The 20,016-nt window shown below is 27.0% G+C and overlaps 5 protein-coding genes across 7 annotated transcripts; 2 read left to right on the top strand and 3 right to left on the bottom strand.

Moving 5' to 3' along the window:
- Window positions 1-280: 280 nt before the first annotated feature.
- Window positions 281-1,274, top strand: LOC129610519 (uncharacterized). Its single transcript, XM_055523130.1, has 2 exons — window positions 281-383; window positions 600-1,274. Exons 1-2 carry the CDS (start codon window positions 330-332, stop codon window positions 966-968), a joined length of 423 nt encoding a protein of 140 aa, XP_055379105.1. The 5' UTR covers window positions 281-329; the 3' UTR covers window positions 969-1,274.
- Window positions 1,275-1,971: 697 nt separating this feature from the next.
- Window positions 1,972-6,014, bottom strand: LOC129610517 (isocitrate dehydrogenase [NAD] subunit gamma, mitochondrial). 3 transcript variants are annotated; one of them, XM_055523128.1, is made up of 7 exons: window positions 5,847-6,014; window positions 5,673-5,747; window positions 4,945-5,613; window positions 4,786-4,893; window positions 4,527-4,713; window positions 4,367-4,442; window positions 1,972-2,167 (listed from the first exon to the last, which is right to left on the bottom strand). In XM_055523128.1, exons 1-7 carry the CDS (start codon window positions 5,892-5,894, stop codon window positions 2,149-2,151), a joined length of 1,182 nt encoding a protein of 393 aa, XP_055379103.1. In that variant the 5' UTR covers window positions 5,895-6,014; the 3' UTR covers window positions 1,972-2,148. The 3 variants fall into 3 exon arrangements, with proteins under 3 accessions (XP_055379103.1, XP_055379102.1, XP_055379104.1); XM_055523127.1 differs by lacking the exon at window positions 1,972-2,167 and adding an exon at window positions 2,174-2,312; XM_055523129.1 differs by lacking the exon at window positions 1,972-2,167 and adding an exon at window positions 2,558-2,694.
- A 2,010-nt stretch (window positions 6,015-8,024) lies between these two features.
- On the bottom strand, window positions 8,025-13,494 carry LOC129610520 (sorbitol dehydrogenase-like). Its single transcript, XM_055523131.1, has 7 exons — window positions 13,350-13,494; window positions 11,974-12,047; window positions 9,772-9,805; window positions 9,088-9,308; window positions 8,848-9,031; window positions 8,371-8,773; window positions 8,025-8,310 (listed from the first exon to the last, which is right to left on the bottom strand). Exons 2-7 carry the CDS (start codon window positions 12,025-12,027, stop codon window positions 8,133-8,135), a joined length of 1,074 nt encoding a protein of 357 aa, XP_055379106.1. The 5' UTR covers window positions 12,028-12,047; window positions 13,350-13,494; the 3' UTR covers window positions 8,025-8,132.
- A 1,581-nt stretch (window positions 13,495-15,075) lies between these two features.
- Window positions 15,076-17,123, bottom strand: LOC129610616 (uncharacterized). The gene is made up of 5 exons (XM_055523229.1): window positions 16,804-17,123; window positions 16,372-16,750; window positions 16,120-16,311; window positions 15,894-16,059; window positions 15,076-15,828 (listed from the first exon to the last, which is right to left on the bottom strand). The coding sequence occupies exons 1-5, from the start codon at window positions 17,009-17,011 to the stop codon at window positions 15,184-15,186; spliced, it is 1,590 nt and encodes a 529-aa protein (XP_055379204.1). The 5' UTR covers window positions 17,012-17,123; the 3' UTR covers window positions 15,076-15,183.
- Window positions 17,124-17,984: 861 nt separating this feature from the next.
- LOC129610622 (FAM172 family protein homolog CG10038) lies at window positions 17,985-19,438 on the top strand. The gene is made up of 6 exons (XM_055523246.1): window positions 17,985-18,050; window positions 18,127-18,193; window positions 18,259-18,353; window positions 18,420-18,607; window positions 18,735-18,993; window positions 19,064-19,438. Exons 1-6 carry the CDS (start codon window positions 17,994-17,996, stop codon window positions 19,355-19,357), a joined length of 960 nt encoding a protein of 319 aa, XP_055379221.1. The 5' UTR covers window positions 17,985-17,993; the 3' UTR covers window positions 19,358-19,438.
- The last annotated feature ends 578 nt before the right edge of the window (window positions 19,439-20,016 follow it).

Below are 20,016 nucleotides of genomic sequence, written 5' to 3'. Positions count from 1 at the left end.
ATAAGTTAAGTTTCATTTATACTATATTTAATTTGCAAAAATCGCAAAATTAAAAGCAAACGAAAAATGAAAACGTTGATAGATATATAAAATTTGTATATAAAAATATGACTCATTACATTACTACTAAACACTTGAAGGGAGCAAGTCGTATTAAAGCAAGAGAGTATAACAAAATATGAGAAAATAAAAACAAAACAAGTTTTTTTTAACCTTTTTATTACCTTGATATTCAAAATTCTTAGTAAACTATAGTTAGTTTTGAAACTGATTTCAAGTCAACAAGAACACCAACCAAGTCAAAAGATTAATTTCAGATTTTTAAAAAAATGTTAAGAATTCTCACTTTAGGACTTTTCATGACGTCTTGCTTTTGCAACATAGTAATGTTTTGCACATTAGTATAAATAGAAATTTGTATATTATAAATGATATAATATAAATAATAATATACAATATACAAATATTAATATATTATTATAATCATATATGTATCCTATAATATATATACATATGATATACTTATCTCATGTCTTTATAAAAAAGTACAATGCTGCTATAGTTTTATATGCAACAAATTTTATTTTAAATTTTTCAAGACTGAAAATAATACGGAAAACCATGCTGAAAACACCACAACAAAGAAACCATGTTCACCATTACTTGGACATTGTAATAAACCGGGACAATGCTGTGAACCGCATGTTTGTTTAACATATTTAGCAAAATGTGTTACAGGAAATTTATCAGGAACAAATAATACAATTAATTCTATAGAAACAGTTGATGAGATTAAAGAAACGTCAATCCCTATCATAACAGAAAATACAACTGGAAACGTACTACCAACATCATGTTCGAAAATTGGAGAATATTGTTTAACCACTACAGATTGTTGCAAACCATTTCTGTGTTTAACTTATGCAGCTAAATGTGTTAATCCAAATTTAAAAGAAACTAAAATTTGAATATTTTATTTTATTTTTTCTTCAAATTGATTCACACATAAATAGTATACATAATATTGTTGTTACTATTTACATTCAGAGGTACATATTTATATATCAGTCAACTTTTTACATTTAAATTAAAATTGTTTATATTGTAATCAATATTAATCCATCATTGTAATCATCAAATCAGCAAATTATTTGAAGAACAATATTTTTTTTTAAATATATGAAAGTAAAACCGTAGAAGAATAAATGTATGTATGTACATTTCATGATCTAATGTTAAAACCCCCTATACATAGCTTAGAAATATTCTCAAATCAAATTTTAAATATCACAACTGCTTACACAAAGACGTTGATCTAATTGTCATATAATGTGCCTAATAATTTTCAACGATAATGATTTTAAATAAAAAACATATTTTTAAAAGAAAAACAAATTCAAATTTATTTTCAATATTTTTTTGTATTATTATCAAACTAATAAAATTAGTCAATTTGAAATTATATCAACAGATTATGAATTATATTTTAATATAATTATTTTTATAATGCTTTGCATTTTTTAATCTTACATTAATATAGGAATACAAATTTACAATTAAATTGATTTAATATATTTGACTAAAAATGACTCTACTTGTAACATTCAACAGGAAAGTAGATATTGGATTTTTTAATTTTATTTTTGTTTTTTATATATGTATTATGTTTTGGTATTTGTAGTTTTAAAAGCCTCCGACTTTTGAAATACTGAAGATTTTGCATTTTCTACAAAATATTTAGAAAAAACAATTTTATAAAATAAACATATAAAAAAGAATATTTTGTAAACAAAAACTTAAAAATTTTATATACATGTATATTTATTGCCTTTTTAAAAGACAATACATAACACATAAAATATATGAACATAAATTACGATACTGTTATTAACATTATTAAAATATTTGCATATTCTACATAAATACATTTTAGATTCATCAGTACTTACCACTTTTACTTTAGAAACCTTGAAAATTCACATTTTTTGTTTTTTTTTTTTTTTTGTTGCCAAGTGTAATGATGCATGGTTAATTTTTTTTATTGCAATTAGTACACAGGTGAATATTAGTTTGGAATGTATTATAACATTTTTTTTTGAAATTGTTTTTTTATCAGATAAAGATGATTCTTCCATATTTGAAGTTTTATTAAAGGTACATCTTGGCGCTGAATTATAATGATTTGATATTTTTATTATTATTGTTTTTTGCATACTTAATTAACACACAATGTGCATGGAATGATTTATTTTTCTTTTTTGATTTGAATTTGACGAAAATACAATGAGTACAATTACTTGTGTCCTGGAAACCTATTTATAATAATTTGTTTTTCCATTTGCGTGTACAAATTCATTTAAAAATATTAATATTTTAAAAAGAAAAAAAAAAACAAATTTTGAAAACAAGAAAAAAAAACAACAAACAATATGATTAGAAAAAGCGTCAAAGATACATTTTTAATATTTTAGAAAAACATTTAAAATCTAAAACTAATTTAATTAGTACTTCTTACATAAATACATCTATTTTAAAATGAATCGGTTATTAATAACAAGTTAAAATTACACTGTTAGTTCTGCTTTTTTACTTTTAAATATACTATTGAATAATATATTATGTAGGTATATAATTACTATGAAAACATTTTTTAGAATTTTAAATACATAGTTTGATTACATTTACATGCTAGACCTGTTCATTTAACACATTATATAAGAATAATTAATTTATACACATTATTTTCCATGAAAGTAAAAAATTTTTGATTAAATTTTTAATTTTTAATATATTTTGATGATGACAGATTATTCCACAAAATACATAAATAGATACGAGAGATGAAAAAGAAATAAAAATTAAAAGAAATATAATTACAAAATGTTATTAAAGAATTTATGAGTACAATGAAAATTTTAAGTGAATGAATTAATATTAGAAAACATATAGCTCATATAAAAATTATTTAAAAAATTATATGACAACAAGCAATAAATATTTATTTTCTTAGTAGGTATAAGGTTAATATTTTAAATTAAACAAAAATTAGTTGTGGTAATATTTCAAAACAATAAAATTTTTACGGAAATAAAAATAACATGCTAAATTAAGCTAAATTAAAGTGTAAAAAATAAGTTAATAATTTTAGTTTCTAAAAAGAAATTAACTAAAATTTTGGTTTATAATTTTAAATTAATTAATTTAATAAATAACATGCTCTTCTAATTGAATATGGGAATATTTCCTAATTTTGCGGTTATCAAAAACACCAAAAATAAAAAAATAGTTTAAAATTGAATATTAGTAGTCATACGTGCGTTTAGGTACACGCCAACTACAACATAAATCCTCAATGCTTTTAGTTTATATTGAACAACAAAGAATACATAATCACACCTTTACGCTGAATAAATATTTTTTAATATAGCATTGAACAATTACTTACTCATTTTTACAGTATCACTAAGTAACTAATAATATGTAATCACTTTAATTAAAATCGTCTTTAATTAAACTTAACTGAAATATATTACCGCTGCATGATAAAGGTATGTGTTACAGGAAAAAAACATGACAATTGTTTCATTTAAATTTACATGAGGTATACATATATTATTTTAACTAAATTAATCGCAAAAATTCGCTTCCTGTTTTTCATTTTTTCTCCTAAATTTTATCACTCAATTTTATGATTAAATGTTTTTTTAGAAAATATTTTAAAAAATATTTTTTTAATATTTGTACTTTTAGCTCATATAGAGAAAGTTGAAATTAACAGCTATGCCGTATTATAACTAGTTTTTGAAACTGTATTAGTAAGATAATTTTCAACTATTTCCAAAAAAAAAAGGCATTTTTCATAAATTTACGATGTAATTTTTGCTACAAATTGTGATAATCTACTTTTTAGTTTAAAATTTTTCCGGTATATTTTCTTTATCAGATATCATTAGAATAATTTTACACAGCTCTAATACACTAAGAGTAAAACAAAAACATATTCTAGAATAAATAAATATTAAACAAACTTTCAATACGTATATATATATATGTATTTAAATATTCTACTTTTTATACTTTGATGTTATATGTACACATATTGTATTTGCAATTTCAATCTATGAAAATTGATCAATAATGAAAACGAAAACATAACAATTTCTTAATTTACCAAAATAAATAACAAATAATGAATTTAAACATTCAAAATAAAAAGAAAAGATGAGCAATAGAAATATTTATTTTTTAAAAATAAATAGACGCATTCAAAAGATAATATTGCAAGAAAGTATTAAATAAAATCGTGTTTTTTCAAAAAGTAATTAAATAGTTGTGAACTTCTATTGTATTTTTAATGTTTAATTACCAATGAAGTTTCTTTTCTGACAAAATTTTAAGAATATTGTTTACAACATCAGTGCTTGAAGCTGTGCCTCCCAAGTCTACAAAAATATTTTGTTAAAATTTCATTTAAAGAATAAAAACAATGAAATATTAAATACATTATTTTCCATTAATTAAATTACCTTTTGTGTGAATTTTGTCGACAATCAATGTATGATAAATGGCTTCCCTTATTACCCTTGCATATACATCATGACCTAAATGGTATAACATATCAACACTAGCATTTAACATTGCTACAGGGTTAGCAATATTTTTTCCTGCAATGGCGGTGCCTGTGTTACGAGTTCCAGGTTCAAAAACTGCATACTAGTAATTAAAAATTTTATTATTACGTACAAAATTTAGTAAAAGTAAAATTTTGTTTTTTTTATTACGTACATGATCACCATAATTTCTACCGGATAATAATCCAGCTCCACCGATGAGCCCACAAATTACATTAGAAACGATAGTACCATATAAATTTGTCAAATTCATAACATCAAACTAAATACAATAAATGTTGAGATATTTTAAAACAATGAGTTTTAGTGTTACCTGATGTGGATTTGATACCAACTGCATGCAAGTGTTATCAATAATCATATTATTATGTTCGATGTTTGGGTAATCTTTGGCGACTTTCTTAGCACATTCGAGGAACAAACCATCAGAGAGTTTCATAATGTTGGCCTTGTGAATTGTTGTTACCTTTTTTCTTCCGTTTGTTTTTGCGAATTCAAAAGCAAAACGTGCAACCCTTTCGGCATTCTCTACAGTACAAATTTTTAAGCTTTCGACGACACCGTGAACACTTTCATGCTCTAACATAGCGTATTCGCCATCAGTATTCTGACGTACTAAAACAATATCAACATTTTGGTGTCTAGATGGAATTCCTGCTACAGATCTGCAATGGATAACATTCACGTATAAATCTAATTCATTTCGTATAGCAACGTTTCTTGAAACTTCATCGGCGGCTTCTGATTTTGTTTCAATATTTCCTTTGAGGGCCACACCGTTTCGCTTAATAGATGTAATAGCGTAATCTAAATCATCATTTCCTTCCACATTGGGATCAATGTCAATAACCTCAAAATCTACAGGAGCTCCAATAAATCTAAACACTTGCCGAACATAATGCATCATTTCGGGTCCAATACCTCCACCTGGAAGCATAGTAACACCATGCCGTCCGCCGTATTGTGCATTTGGAACAGCAATCTACATTTTGGAAATTTATTTAACAAGCTTCAGTTAAAACCAAAAATTTAATATCTTACAATTTTTCGTTGAACTCTTGTTTTTGAATGAGATTTCTCATCAATTTTTTCTTTTGCAACAATTAAAGGGTATCCCTGAAATAATATTCTTAAGACTTAACATTTTTCCAATATTAGATTATGTAATTTTCGAAAATTTATTCTACAAGAAAAACTAAATGCAATATCACTTACTCTGGTTAATGTAGGTGTTTGAATTAATCTTCTTAGCACTAAAGCCATTTTAATAAGTTATATTCTTAAATTTCAAATCACCTACAATAAATACAATAATCAAGAAAAGACGAAAAATAAGCTAACTTATTTCGTCGAAAGTTGGTTAGATGGTTATGTTTTTAATAATTTTTGACATCTGAAGTTGAAGTTTAATGACATTAATAAAACGATAGTCAAGACATATAATCAAAACACTAATGGCCTGTTCAATAGTCAATTATAACAATATTTTTCGAGAAACTAATACCAACGATTCGTTTGCTTTATTACAACAACAGACCATTAGTGACATTTTTTTTTTGATTAAAATTCTAAAGTCTGATCGTCATCAAATAATATTAATGTGATATCCAGGCTTTATCGTAGGTTTAAAATAAAATTTTATCGTATATGTAAACGTATTTTATTTGCCTTTAATAAACTAAAGGTAAATAAAATACGTTTACATATACTAACGTACGTTTTATACAAACGTCAATCATTTTGGTTTGCCAATTGCCGCACCGGCAATGCGTTAATTTATTAGATTACCAGATACTGCCTCAATTTATATCCCTGGCTTTTATATTGTAAAAAAAAATGTTTGGTTTTCATGCTTTATATTGGAAAATTATTTGTTTGTTTGGAAACCGATTTCAATTATGTATACCGATTCAATTTGGATTACCTGTGAATTAAAGCTGACAGCCTTGCTTGAAACAGAATATTAGGTGCCAAACGTTAGGTTGAACAAATTATTTTTAATAAATAAATTTTAAAAATGATAACATGAATAAACGATACATGCAATAATCATAGTCAAAAATTACGTTCCGTATTGGTTATTGAAACTATGCATTATTTTGACAATTTAGAAAAAAGCTTAAAAGCTCAAGTTTCAAAGCGGTTTAGAAACTATTTAAAAACTACTTTTTTACAATATAGAAATCATCCTATATACCGTGATAAATTAATAACAGACGTAAAGATCAAAAAGTGTTAAAATAAATGCCAGTAAAAACCTATGGGATCTTTGCTTTCTTGGTTTTACTTTTTTTGCTCGACTTATACACAAAAAGGAATGTACCTACATATGTACATATCGACAATAATCCGTGACTTCAATAATGCTTTAAAAAAGATTTAAGTACGGTATTAATACGGTATTAGTACCGTCTCAAAGCTTTCAATACCTTTACATTGTAAAAAAAACTACTAAAGCTTTTGATACATTTTGGAAAACAATTTTTACCATATCAATGCAACTTTAACATTTGTTTGAAAATTTTAATTTAAAGTTCTGTGCAAATGTTAATTTTAAAAAAATGAATGTGTTCCCAAATATTGTTGTATTGATTTTAATAGTAGCAATCAATAATTTTTTCCTATCCACGGTCCATTTCTTATTACTGCAAAAATTAAATGTTAAATAAATATTACATTTAATGAATTAAGGTATAACTTACTGCTCTTTTTCCATATAAACATATACGTGAATGTTTTCAAAAAACTTTTTTGTTTATGAATTTGAAATATGACAAATGACACTAAATTTTGTATAACTAACAAACGTTACCACACCACTGGAAAAATAGCATTCTTATGCCTTATTTTGGAAAAAACTTGATAGCTAGCACTTTATTGCTGAAAATATATGCTAGTTTAGTTTATCGCTTATTTCTGGCAACATTTATATGACAAGGTATAAGAAAAGCGTGCTCGATTTTTTCGATACCCGATTTACTTTTATTTTACGTCTCCATTACGTATAAAACGCATTTTGGAAAAGTGTACAATGTCAAGAGCTTTTAGTAAACTTTTTGGAATTTGATACTTTGTACAATTTTACGTCTTAAGCGCATTATTGAAGTCACGGATAATTGAATTTTTGCCATCTTTTGCAAGTTGTGGATATTGTTGATAATGGTTTTTTCTTAGATTGTTGATATTGGTGGTTGATATTTCACGCCAATAATTAAAGCGCAATACATGATGTCTTATATGGGATATTTTTCAATTATGATAACAAACTTATCTCATAATAGATCAGTCTTAATAATTACGTGCGTTAAATTACATACATATATGTATATACATATTATTCGAGTTCAGATACATACATATGTATGTACATATATTTTGAATCAAAAAGCAATATACAAACATGTGTGTAAATTTTTATTAAAGCATTAAAATAATTAATTGCTTTGATAAAAAAGTAATAACAATAAGTATTTCAACTTTTAAAACGTCTTATTTCCAAAATTATTTTTGATTATTTTTATCCCGCGGTTGTGCATGTATCATAACTTTGATAGCTCCATCCCTTCCATATCGAGCAGTATCAAAAGCTTTTGCAGTTTCAGTTATATCAAAATGATGAGTAATTAACTTTTTTACGTCAATTTGCCCAGATGCAACTAATGCTAAGGCAGCTGGATAACTAAAAATAAATAACAATATTAACTCGGTTGTTCTAGAAAATATTTCCAAATATCTATACTCGTTGCAATAACGAAATACACCAAGAATGTCCACTTCTCTCGATAGTGCTTCAATAAGTGGAACTTTGACTTCCGGGGGACCACAACCCACGATAACTGCCTTGCCACCAGATTTTGTAGCTTTAATAGCAATTCTACATGTTGATTCCATGCCACAACAATCAACAGTTTTATCTGGCTGAGATCCCAATATTTCGTGTATTTTAGTTACAGTTTCAGCTTCTGACATGTCTTTAGTAATAAGCAACGTTTTTGCACCAAATTCTTTTGCAACATTTAAACGATTTTGTTCAATGTCGGTAATGATTATCTTTGACGCCCCCATTGATTTCGCAGTAATAAGAGTTACCAAACCAATCGGGCCTGCACCTAATATAAGAACTTCAGAGCCTAAACCAACACCTAGAAAAAACATATGGAAATATTGAAAATTTAATCTTAAAATACAGTCTACAAATTTTATATGAAAATCTTACCAGCTCTTCTGCAAGCATGCACACCTACGGAAAGAGGTTCTAATAACGCCCCTTCTTCCATCGTAACATGTGGTGGCAATTTATAACAAAAATCGGCAGGATGTTTATAGTATCTTCTTAAATTTCCATCATAAGGAGGTGTTGCGCAAAAGACCATATCAGGGCATAAATTATATTTTCCGTTCTATAATTTATAAAATTTCAAAAAAATTTTACAAACACTGATTTTTTATTTCTTACTTTGCAGTGTTCACACATTCTGCAGGGTACACCCGGCTCAATTGCAACTCGATCTCCTACTTTCAAATGCTTAACTTTAGCTCCAGCTTTGGCAACAATGCCAGACGCCTCATGACCAATAATCATTGGTTTCGTAAGAATAAAATCTCCAATTCTGCCCTTAACTAGGTAATGAACATCTGATCCACAGATGCCAACGCAATCCATTTCCAAAAGCACATCTTAAATATTAAGTGATTGTTTTAGAATATTATTCCTCGTACGCTTTAATTTTTTAATTAATTCTTAACAACGTTTTGCCAAAGGTAGAAAAACACTTGGAATTAGATATCAAGTAACCTTCTCGTTATAGAAAATAATGAAAGTTAATTTCATAAAAGTATCTTAAAACAAATTCTTGAGCTTGTGCTAGAAAGGAAGCTGTTTAAAGAGAATTCTATTTTTTTTAACTTTTGTTTCAATCTAGTTATTTTATAAATTAGTTTATTTTTGATTCACAGGATCATCTTACTTATTGCGAAATCGTAATGATAGATGCGGTAACGGTATAAGAATTCAAAATAAAAATATTAGAAAACGTATTTTTCAATAAGCAGTTGAAATTATTAATTAAATATTATTTATTAAATTTACCAAAAAAATTATTCTCACATATACATACCTAATATACTAATAACAACTTACCATGATCGGAAATTTCTGGAATAGAAGTTTGTTCCTGAAAAATAAATAAGGTTCAAAATTTTTTAACGAAGAATTTAAATTTTATTTGAGAGTATTGTTTAATTTCTAATGCGTATATTTAGTATATAATGTGTATGTCATTAATGATACATATAACAGGTCTGTCCAAAATAAAATTCTCCGGTAAATTTTTTATACATAATATTTTTTTCTCCTTAAAAAAAATTATTAATAACTTACATATTTCTCTCAACTTTATGCTATAGCATTTTTATTTTGAACAGATTTTGAACTTGAACAGAACTATAAGCCCCTAGGTACTTCTACACCTGCCAAAATCTATTTTTACTAGGGGACCCTAAGTTTTCCTTATAAACAACAGTATCTGTCGTAGTCTGTTTTTGTTACAGCACTGCACTACGCAGTCTGGTTTTGACTACTAATTACTACTTTCTTAGTTCAATAATAAAATGCTTGAATTAAAATTTTATGATAATGCTTAAATAAAAAGTATTTTCAATAAACGGTACTACTATAAACAAAAACAACCACATTCAATAAACATGTAAACTTCCTTTACATTATAGTGATAACGATTGTATACTTGTAACGATACAGATAAGCAAGTCAGAGCAAATGTTATAAGCAAATCTTTGGCATGACATTAAAATACTAAATGATATAATGCATAAATATATATGTATATACCTATGTGGACATGCCTATCATGCAATTATGTAGAGATATTGCAATAAATAACGTCATTAATAATAATGAGTGATTTTTTAAGCGCTTGGTTTTTAAAATTAAACTACAAATATTTACTTAATTTTTATTTGAATAGTTCAATGGCTACAATTTACTTTTTAAGTTTAATTTCATGTAAATATTGTTTACTGATGATATACACCGAATGCAATCTCGTCCTTGTTCAATTTCTTCAAGGTGAAACGGCAAATGAAACAGAACGCTCGAAGAAGTCAAATGGAAAATGCGAAAAACCAGATAGGAAAAAATTCTATCAGTATGTTTAAGAACATATTTAAAAAAAATATTGTTAAAAATGTTTTTGATAAAAATTTAAAACTTGAGGATTGAACCATCTTGTGTGGTTTTGTCCAATTTTTAAGAAGTTTTTAATAAGTAGCATTTAAAATTTAGAGAACTCTTACAAAATACACCCACCTTCCTAAACATTTAGTTTTTTTTTGGTAAAATTAAATATGCTTGTTCCAAATCGCATTTTGAATACAAAATCGTTTTACAAGACACGGATTTTATTTCTGAATTTTTGAAGTTTATTTACATTTATAATTTGAGTGACTTACATCACCAAAATCTTCTATATCAAAACTAAATTTACAAATATATACGAATTAGATGCCTGCATAGACGTTACATTAAATAGTGATACTTTCGTTGCAATAGATAATTTTCCCTCACATTTATTTTCATAAGATTCATTTTACAAAATTTGAAAATTCCATATTCAATTTAAAATTTTCCAGTGAGTGAGTATTCACGCACATATTTATTTGAATGTTTTGTAAAATTCTATTTTTAAATTTATAATAAAGTGATCACACGTTGAAAAAACACAATTTTTTCATTTTTTTATTTAAAAAAAAATCCAAATAAAACAAAAAAAAGTCACTTTGAACTTCTGAGAAGGTCAATTTTACATTTGTTTATTTTATTTACTTATCTCTTTAATTTTCTGTTTTATTATTGAAAAGTTGCATTTTGTTTTAGTTAAATATTTTTTAGAGAAAGTATATTATTATGTAGCTTAATTTTAATTGATATTTTAAAAAGAGAGTAGGAATGCATACATACATATGTAAGCCCGCATATTAAAATTATATATTGAAAATTTTGCAGAAGTTCTAATAAACTACAAGCCTATTTTAAGTAGTCCAAATCTTCAGCAAAATAATTAGAATGTATGTATGTATATCTTTTAGATGTGACTATTACTAACTGGTACTAGAATTACCGTTATCTACAGATATAGTTATATAGGTATGTAGTTAGAAAAAAGTCACATTTAGTCATGTATAGATAGGTTACAGGTTGACAGGGTCCAAGTCCCTGCAGCCACAAAGACTTATTATTATAAATTGAGAAGGTAAACATAAAATTATTTCACAAATAATAAAACGATATTTATCAAATTATAACTACATAAGTATTTATTCTTACCAATCTTAAGTCTTCGATTCCATATAATACTGCAGTTAGATTATCTTGTGCCATTTTTTTATAACTTTTCTCCTCTAGTAAAAATAAAAAAAAGTATTACAATTTCTTTTTTCCTCTTATTTCGAGACAAAATGAATAAAAGCCGACAGTTAAATGAGAACTGAAATTTTCTTTTTCATGTCACATTTATCTACCAATAATTTGCTTCAACAGTCAGCTTTCCATAACAAAATAATTTTAATGCTTTTAAAGCTATTATTTCATTTCACCGGAGCTTTTAAAACATTTCTGTTTTCCTACAATTTTAATTTTACAAATACGAAATAATAATAAAAAACATCTTATTCAATATTTGAGCAAATAGATAGGTAAGAAAAAAAATAATTATACATACTATTATGTGGTTAGAATGGTACATATTATGTATGTATTTTGGTTAAGTATGTATGTAGGTACAGTAAAACACGGTTAAGTGGAAATCGATCAGCCAAGAAAATTTTGTCCACTAAAGCGTGTTTTCCACTTATACGAATTCGACCTAAAAAATTACCTCCAATGTCAAAGAATTGAATTTATTAAAAACTGGTTCTAAACTTTAATTTTTGAACACTCAAAATTTGACAATGACAGAAACTAAAATATTTTGTGTAGCTACATAGTGTTGCTTTTCTTATTTTGTAGTTGAGAGTGTAGTTTTTCATTTTTGACATTTATGCTTAATAAAAACAGGGATGTGCAGTTAACCGAATAAATTTACATATTAAGTATTACATGAGGGAAAAAATATATGTGCAGATAAGCGTGTTGTGCACTTATCCGAATTCCACTTAAACGAATTTTTTTATATGAAAAAATCGAAAAAAGTACAAGCCACGAAAATTTGATGCAATTAAGCGTGAAATCCACTTAAGCGTGATCCACTTAACCGTGTTTTACTGTACACAATTTAGGTATTAAGTAGCAGCATTTGGAAGGTAATTATTTGTTTGTGATTTTTTTTTACAACTTGTTTATAAATTAACTTTTTGTGAGCTCTCCTACACTGTATTTATAAATCTGTAGGAATATAGAAAAATATTATTAAAATGCAAAATATATTAAAAAAAAGTCTACTAGGCAGGTATAGCACCTACTTTTTATGTAAGTTACAAATATTCAAAAACAAAATAGTCTGGCATTAAGAGCCAACTTACACTTTTAGGCTAATGAGCTCTAAAAATGTAGACTTACTGATTTTTTTTAAATTTTGCAAGTATCGATTTTATTTGGTTAGCTGATTTTATTATTAATTTGTGTTCACTTGTAGTGCATAAATTAAACTTGTTTTTTATTTATTATAGAGAATGTTTCATATAATTTTTGCTCATGAACTTTACCTAAAACAGGAATGGTTTTCCAATAATTGATTTTTCTTTTACTATTGAAAATGCGTGTCTCTAAATGTTTTAGATTAAGTTTATTTAAATCTAAACTCTTTAAAGTAATTAATTTGTTTGAATAAAAAAATTTCCTTAAATTAAACATTCTTCAATTTTGAAAGCCTTAATGAAAAAATTTCACCACTGCAAATAAATAATAAACAATAAATGAACAAACGCCTGAATAAAGAGCTTTCATACATTTTCAATCTATCTTCCATAACATACATTACCTTCTGTTCCCTGACCCCTCTCAATGGTTTTGTAATTTTGTTAATGTTTGGATTGGAAAAAGTCTGTTCAATCTTCTAAATTTTTTTTCTTTGTATGCTTAGATGTTGTCAAATCACTATCAATAATTTGATTTGACTACAAATATGTTAAAAATTCTAAAAGATTTATATTATTAAGGAACAATTTTGTAACTTAAAAATTTAGTGCTTAACATTAAGTTGAAAACAAAATAAGAGCGATTTTCCGGGGCGAAATGTCGGAATTCATATAGCATACACATATTTAAATGGAAATTTAGTGAATTTATAGTGAACCATTATAATTTCGCCGCCAACGGTGAAATTATCGAAATATTTTGCCGTTAGTGTTTTTTTCCCTGAAAAACCGTTCCCCGCTTTGGTTCTTTTTTTATAATTAATAAAACCTGTTTCGTAAGCTATCAACTATCAAAACTTTTTGATTGAAAAAAACTTAGACTTTGTCTGATAGCAAATAATAAAAATTACATACTCTATTCTCATATTCTCATCATATTCACGGTCAGAGATTTTAAAAGTAAAATGGCGACAATTAATTTTTTTGAAAGATTTGAACAGCGATCAGTTGATTTTCATCTTGGCTACTAATATTGTAAGGACTGTTTACATATACGTTACGTATCAAACTAAAATTTTCTGATAAAGCTAAGAAGTACCTAAAAATTCAATACTTTTGTTTGCTATTCATAACGAATTACGTATCAAACAAAAATCAGCTGATCAATTGATTTGTTGTCAAATTTTTTGAAATAATTGTAGGTAATTTGCGTATACATGATATAAAAAAATATTTCACAAACTAAATTTTGCGACAGAAACAGAACCTAAATATATAATATAAGAAAACAATGTTGAAAAGCACAGGAGCATTGCTATTAAATTCGATTTTCACATTTAGAGAAATGAAAAAGTACTACCACACATTTTTCCGAATCATGGAAATCATTTCACGAAATTCGAATTATATAGTAGGTCCCCAGAACTTCTTTAAAAAGAACATAAAAATCCTTAATTTCCACAGTTAATTACATTTTTGATACACATATACATATATTCCAAAGTGTACTAAATATACTCATACATATTTGAAATATAATTTCGTTCCATCATATTTGTTACACTGGTTGCAATATTTTGTTTTTTCTTACGCATTGAAATCTAATTGCAATCTATCTCTTAAAATTTTGGAAATTTGTTTAACATTTAAGTAGAATTAACAAAAAAAAACTAACGGTTTTGGGAAAGTGAAAACACTTATTGTAGATATAGTATAGCTATCTACTTCTTTAATGACACTTTTTCTCTCAATTCAACGGTACTCCAAAGTTAAAGAAAATTCACATTCGACAATTAGGCAGAGCTTTTCAGTTCTAACTTTTAACCTTTTTTTATAAAGAAAAAAATCATTTTGTATATGTACATGTATTACATATTTAATGGTATATGCGGGTGTTCATATCTTATATATTTGTTTATATTTACATGCAAGAAAGACATTTAGTTTAAACATTTAAATATTTTCAAAATTCCCAACCTTGATATTCTTTAACAATATCTTTATTCTCTTTTCTGTGGCGATGTACCGCACTTGCTTCCCCTTTAGCTACACATTTCTTACGTAATTCAATTTTCTCCTTAGCACCCATATTTTTTTTAATGCGGTCTTTGATGACACTTGGTGCTATTGTACTTGCTGTTGTTGAGTAAGACCTTTGACTTCGAACATCCGAAAGCAATTTTTCGACCATTTTTAGACGATGAAGTCTTGAATTGGGTTCTATATTACTCTCTTCAGTTTTTATATCAGTGCTGAAAACGCGATCGTTTAGATCGTTTGAGGTAGAAACTTCTTCATTTACATTTTTAAAATCAGAAACAAGTGTACTTTCTAGTTCTATTTGACTTGACTCTGCTAAACTATCCCTTTCAGCATTTCGTTCCATCAAATTATCCTCAATAGTCATTTTGCTTAAATATTCATTACATGATTCTATATACCTTCTTATTGCATCGCTTGATTTGGTTTGTTGAGAAAATGTTACTTCATTGTCTAATTGATTTCTGTATTCATTTAATTGCTCTTCAGTAATCGAACCGTCTTTTTCGTTATTTGAGATTTTTTCATCTGAATCATCTTCATCGTCCGAATCTGCTACTCCATATTCCTAAAAAATTGTGTTAAATTTTAATTATTTGTGTTAAATTTTAATATGTGAAAATATTTGCTTACTTTTAACAGATCTTTTGCCATTTCTTTGGTCAAACCTGTACAACGGACTTCAGCATCAAGATCATCATCTCTCTGCAAATCTGAAAATTTGGGGTAATCTTCACTCTCGTAATTGAACTTACGGCGAAATAGTTCTCGCACACAATTTACATCTCTATTGAAATAGCTTAAAAAGAGCAGATTTATATAAAAATATTTTGGGGTTAGCAGTTAAAAATATGCTTACAATTCAGCGTTTGGATGAGAAACAGACATCATTTGTGGAAAATCAATTAAAATAGCTTTTCCGTCTTCAGTAATCATTAAATTAAATTCATTAAAATCACCATGAATAACGCCGCAATTTCCTAGTCTTACAACCAAATTCATCAATTCATCATAAAGTTCGGGGACGTTACCAAGTTCATAAACTTGAGTTCTAATTAAAAGAAAAATTGTATACAGGTTTGTGTTACCATTTTTATGTATACGCACTTACAAAGGGAAACCGTTTACCAATTCCATTATTACACAGTGTCTATTGAAATCTATAGGCTTCGGAACTGGGAAGCCTCTTTGATGGAGTGCTGTCATATAAGCAAATTCCCTAGTAGCCGATATTCTCGATAAATAGATCCATGAAGCTTTATGTCTTTTGCCATGGTAATCTCTTTTTGATTTAATATTGCGGAAACATGTTCTACCTAGTCGATGAAGTTTTAAACATAACATAGTACCATCATCGTCAGCCACAGTATAAATATTAGACTCTTTGCCGACTCCAATTTGGTTGCCAAATGAGGTTACAGATCCTCGCAAAGTTAAAGAGTTTAATGCCAAATAATCATAGCCTGAATTTGTTAAACGGTATCCATCATCTAAAAATAAATATTTTTATGTAAATGTTTTTAATTAAAAATTTTTTGCTAACATTTTTTTCCACGTTCGTAGCTCAATAGCTTCTGCTTGCATAATTCCTTCATAATTTTATGAGCACCACCCGATTTTAGATTTGCTATGGCTGCTGCTAAAGGCCCTGGAACAAGCTCGTGATTTTTCATACCCATTTCAACTGCGGTTAAAACTCGAAAATCTTCAGCAGATAAATAACGAAGCAACGAAACATTTAATTTTCCCATGTTTAATTTGTAGATTAAATTTTAGCTTAAAAGAATATTTTGTTTCTCAAAACAATTGTAAAACTTTTCCATGTAGAAGAACGAGAACGTGTTTTGAAAAAAACATGAAATGTCAAAAATTCTGGTTTTTGGCACTTTATGCTTTTGACATTTGACATACATAAAACTAATGTATCAGATTTTATCTAGGGCAATGCTGCCATTTTGAATTTTTCATGGATGGGAATTTAAATCTGAAGAAAGGAAAATTGTTCTTTCAAAGTGTGTTTCAAAGTGTGCGATAAAAAAGGTTTTGGAAAATGTTTAAGCATGTACATAAAGTAGAAATAAATAATGCAGAAACATTAGACAGAAATAAATTTTAACTCAGTTATCTTTTAAAAAAATTATAAAGTTTGTCTCTCGAACAAATATACAAACAAATGTTTCTTCACCAAAAATAGCTTTCTCAACGACATAAAAATTCAAAATTATTTATTTATTTAAATTCCGATATTTGACAATCAGCTGATTTTTGATTTGGTTTTTTTCTAGAGCTGAAAAGGCTATCCCCAATATGAAAAAAATTACACAAACCATGAAATAGGTTATTTTGCTTAATACAAAATTTATTCGATGGTTTGAAACGATATCACATAATTTGTTTCTTTGAAAAATATTAGTCTTTGAGAATGAACTAAGATAATTTGATATAAAAATAGCTGAGTTGTTTTTTAAATAATTTTTTAATATTTTTATGTCTCCGGAAAGTACTTGTTTTTTAAATATCAGTAAACTATCCTAACCTTTTAAAATATCGGCAATAATCAAAATAACGAAATGCATTATTGAAATAAACATTGTTGTCCTACTTACTATGTTACATCTAAAATTTCAATGGCAGCACTAATTTTCATCAAACACATAACTGTATAACCGTTTAATGCATGTTTATGGAAATGACATTTATTTTGTAAACAAACAAAAATTTGATTTGAATGTTATGTCAAATAAAACAGTAAGTTTTGCCTTTTCTTTTTTGAGAAAAGGAATGCGAAAGGTAAATTCCCGTTTAATTTTTAAAATTAAGTGATCAAATTCATGATAAAAATATTTAATAAGCGTTCATATTGCAGAACTTAAGTACAATGTCAGATTCTTATCCAACTAATTTAGCCGGATTTGGTTATGGATTTAATGAAGGTAAAAAAGTATATTAATTCTTAAGTATTGCAAATTATTTGTAGAAACTTAATATTTGATTAAAGATGGAGAATTAAAGCAATTAGACAAAGAAAGTGGTAAGCTTACCGATAAAGGATTTGAATTCGTGGATCAAGATCATTATGAGGCGTTAGGAGAAGTAAATTACTTAGATAGTTTATTCGATAGATTTTCGATAAACTTACAAATGTACATATCTTTTTAGGTAATTACCGAGCATGTTTACAATTTACTTGAAGAAAACGGTATGCATAAAGTGTTTATAAATGACGATGTTCCTAAAGAGCAATCTCCATTTATTTTTATGAGTAAAAAGGAGCTTGATCATCCCAAAAAATTACTTGTTTTAATTCATGGTAGTGGTGTGGTAAGGGCTGGGCAATGGGCTCGAAGGTAATAAATGAAAAATGTGAAAAAAGCGAAAATCTAGTCATTTTAAGTAGTAATACTATGTTAAAACTTATGTAACATAACAGTTGCCTCAGAAACGTCTTGTAATATTTAATGTATTGTTCTATAGTCTCATAATAAATCAATCATTGTCTCATGGAACTCAAATACCTTATCTGGAAAAGGCACGTGAATTGAATTATGATGTTCTTATCGCAAATACAAATGACAATTACCGATCTATTAACGGGGTGGAAAGACAAATCAAAGGTCATGGATCGCCAGAAGAACATGGATATTCAATTTGGGAGAAGTATGTAATAGCATCCAATCCTGAATCTGTGGGAATTGTAGCGCATAGCTATGGTGGCGTAGTTACATTACGTTTAGTAAGCATTATATCAGCTTAATAAATTTATATGTATTAGTTTTTGGTTACAATAAATTTTAACATTTCAGGCAAAAAAGTATCCAAAATTCTTTAAAGAAAAAGTGTTCGCCGTTGGTTTAACTGATTCCGTACACTCACGCACGTCATCACAGGATCCTGACGTTTTCGCTCATTTGAAAAAAATTGGCCGAAACTGGGTAACTTCAAATAAACCATTAAACCAGTGTATTTCAGAATCTAGTAATGATATTCCACAATATTCGGCTGGACATGTGAAACATGAATGGACTTCGTATTCTTGTATAACAGCTTTATTTGATTTCTTCGAAGAAAAATATAATGAATTCCTTACAAAAAAGTAGTAATAACTTTTCTATACGGCTTATACACATGTAAAATACAAAGAAAATATGATAAATAAAGTTGTTATTATATAATCTTAACATTACATGTTAATACAAATGTTTCCGGTTAGATGCAACTATGTGTTGAAATTAAGAAAAAAGTTATAGTGTTCTTGCTTTGTAAGGCTAGTTGATGATGAAAATTTGCACTGTTCGGGCCGTATATGTGTTAAAATCTGCTACTGCAAATATCGGGTATGTATTTCTACAAATATATTGTCACAGCAGATTACAGACATTTCAAAGCTATAAGCTCATGTTTTACAAACAAGTGAAAACTTCTAATTTAAATGGTTTACAAAAAATTTATAAACTAAAAAAAACTAAAAAAGCCTGTAGCTATGATCTATGTGTTTCACGAATTCCATTTTCATTTATGACTTGCATTCTACGAGTACACATGTATGAACTAATATCTTAAATCTTTCACCACCATTTTTTTACATATTCTCATTTATGTTCGCTCTTCCATATTTTTTTTTATATTTTATATATATAAAATGAATATATGTATGTATGTATAACTTATCTACATATCAAACTAAACTAGAATCAGAAATTTTTGTTTACAACATATTTTTTTAGATTTTTTGCTATGTTAAATTGTTTTGGTACAT

Source organism: Condylostylus longicornis, unplaced genomic scaffold (genome assembly GCF_029603195.1).
Source record: "Condylostylus longicornis isolate FDR11 unplaced genomic scaffold, ASM2960319v2 ptg000045l, whole genome shotgun sequence".
Lineage (NCBI taxonomy): Eukaryota > Metazoa > Arthropoda > Insecta > Diptera > Dolichopodidae > Condylostylus > Condylostylus longicornis.
Note: the sequence above shows the minus strand (reverse complement) of the source record. Positions and strands in the feature narration are given on the sequence as shown.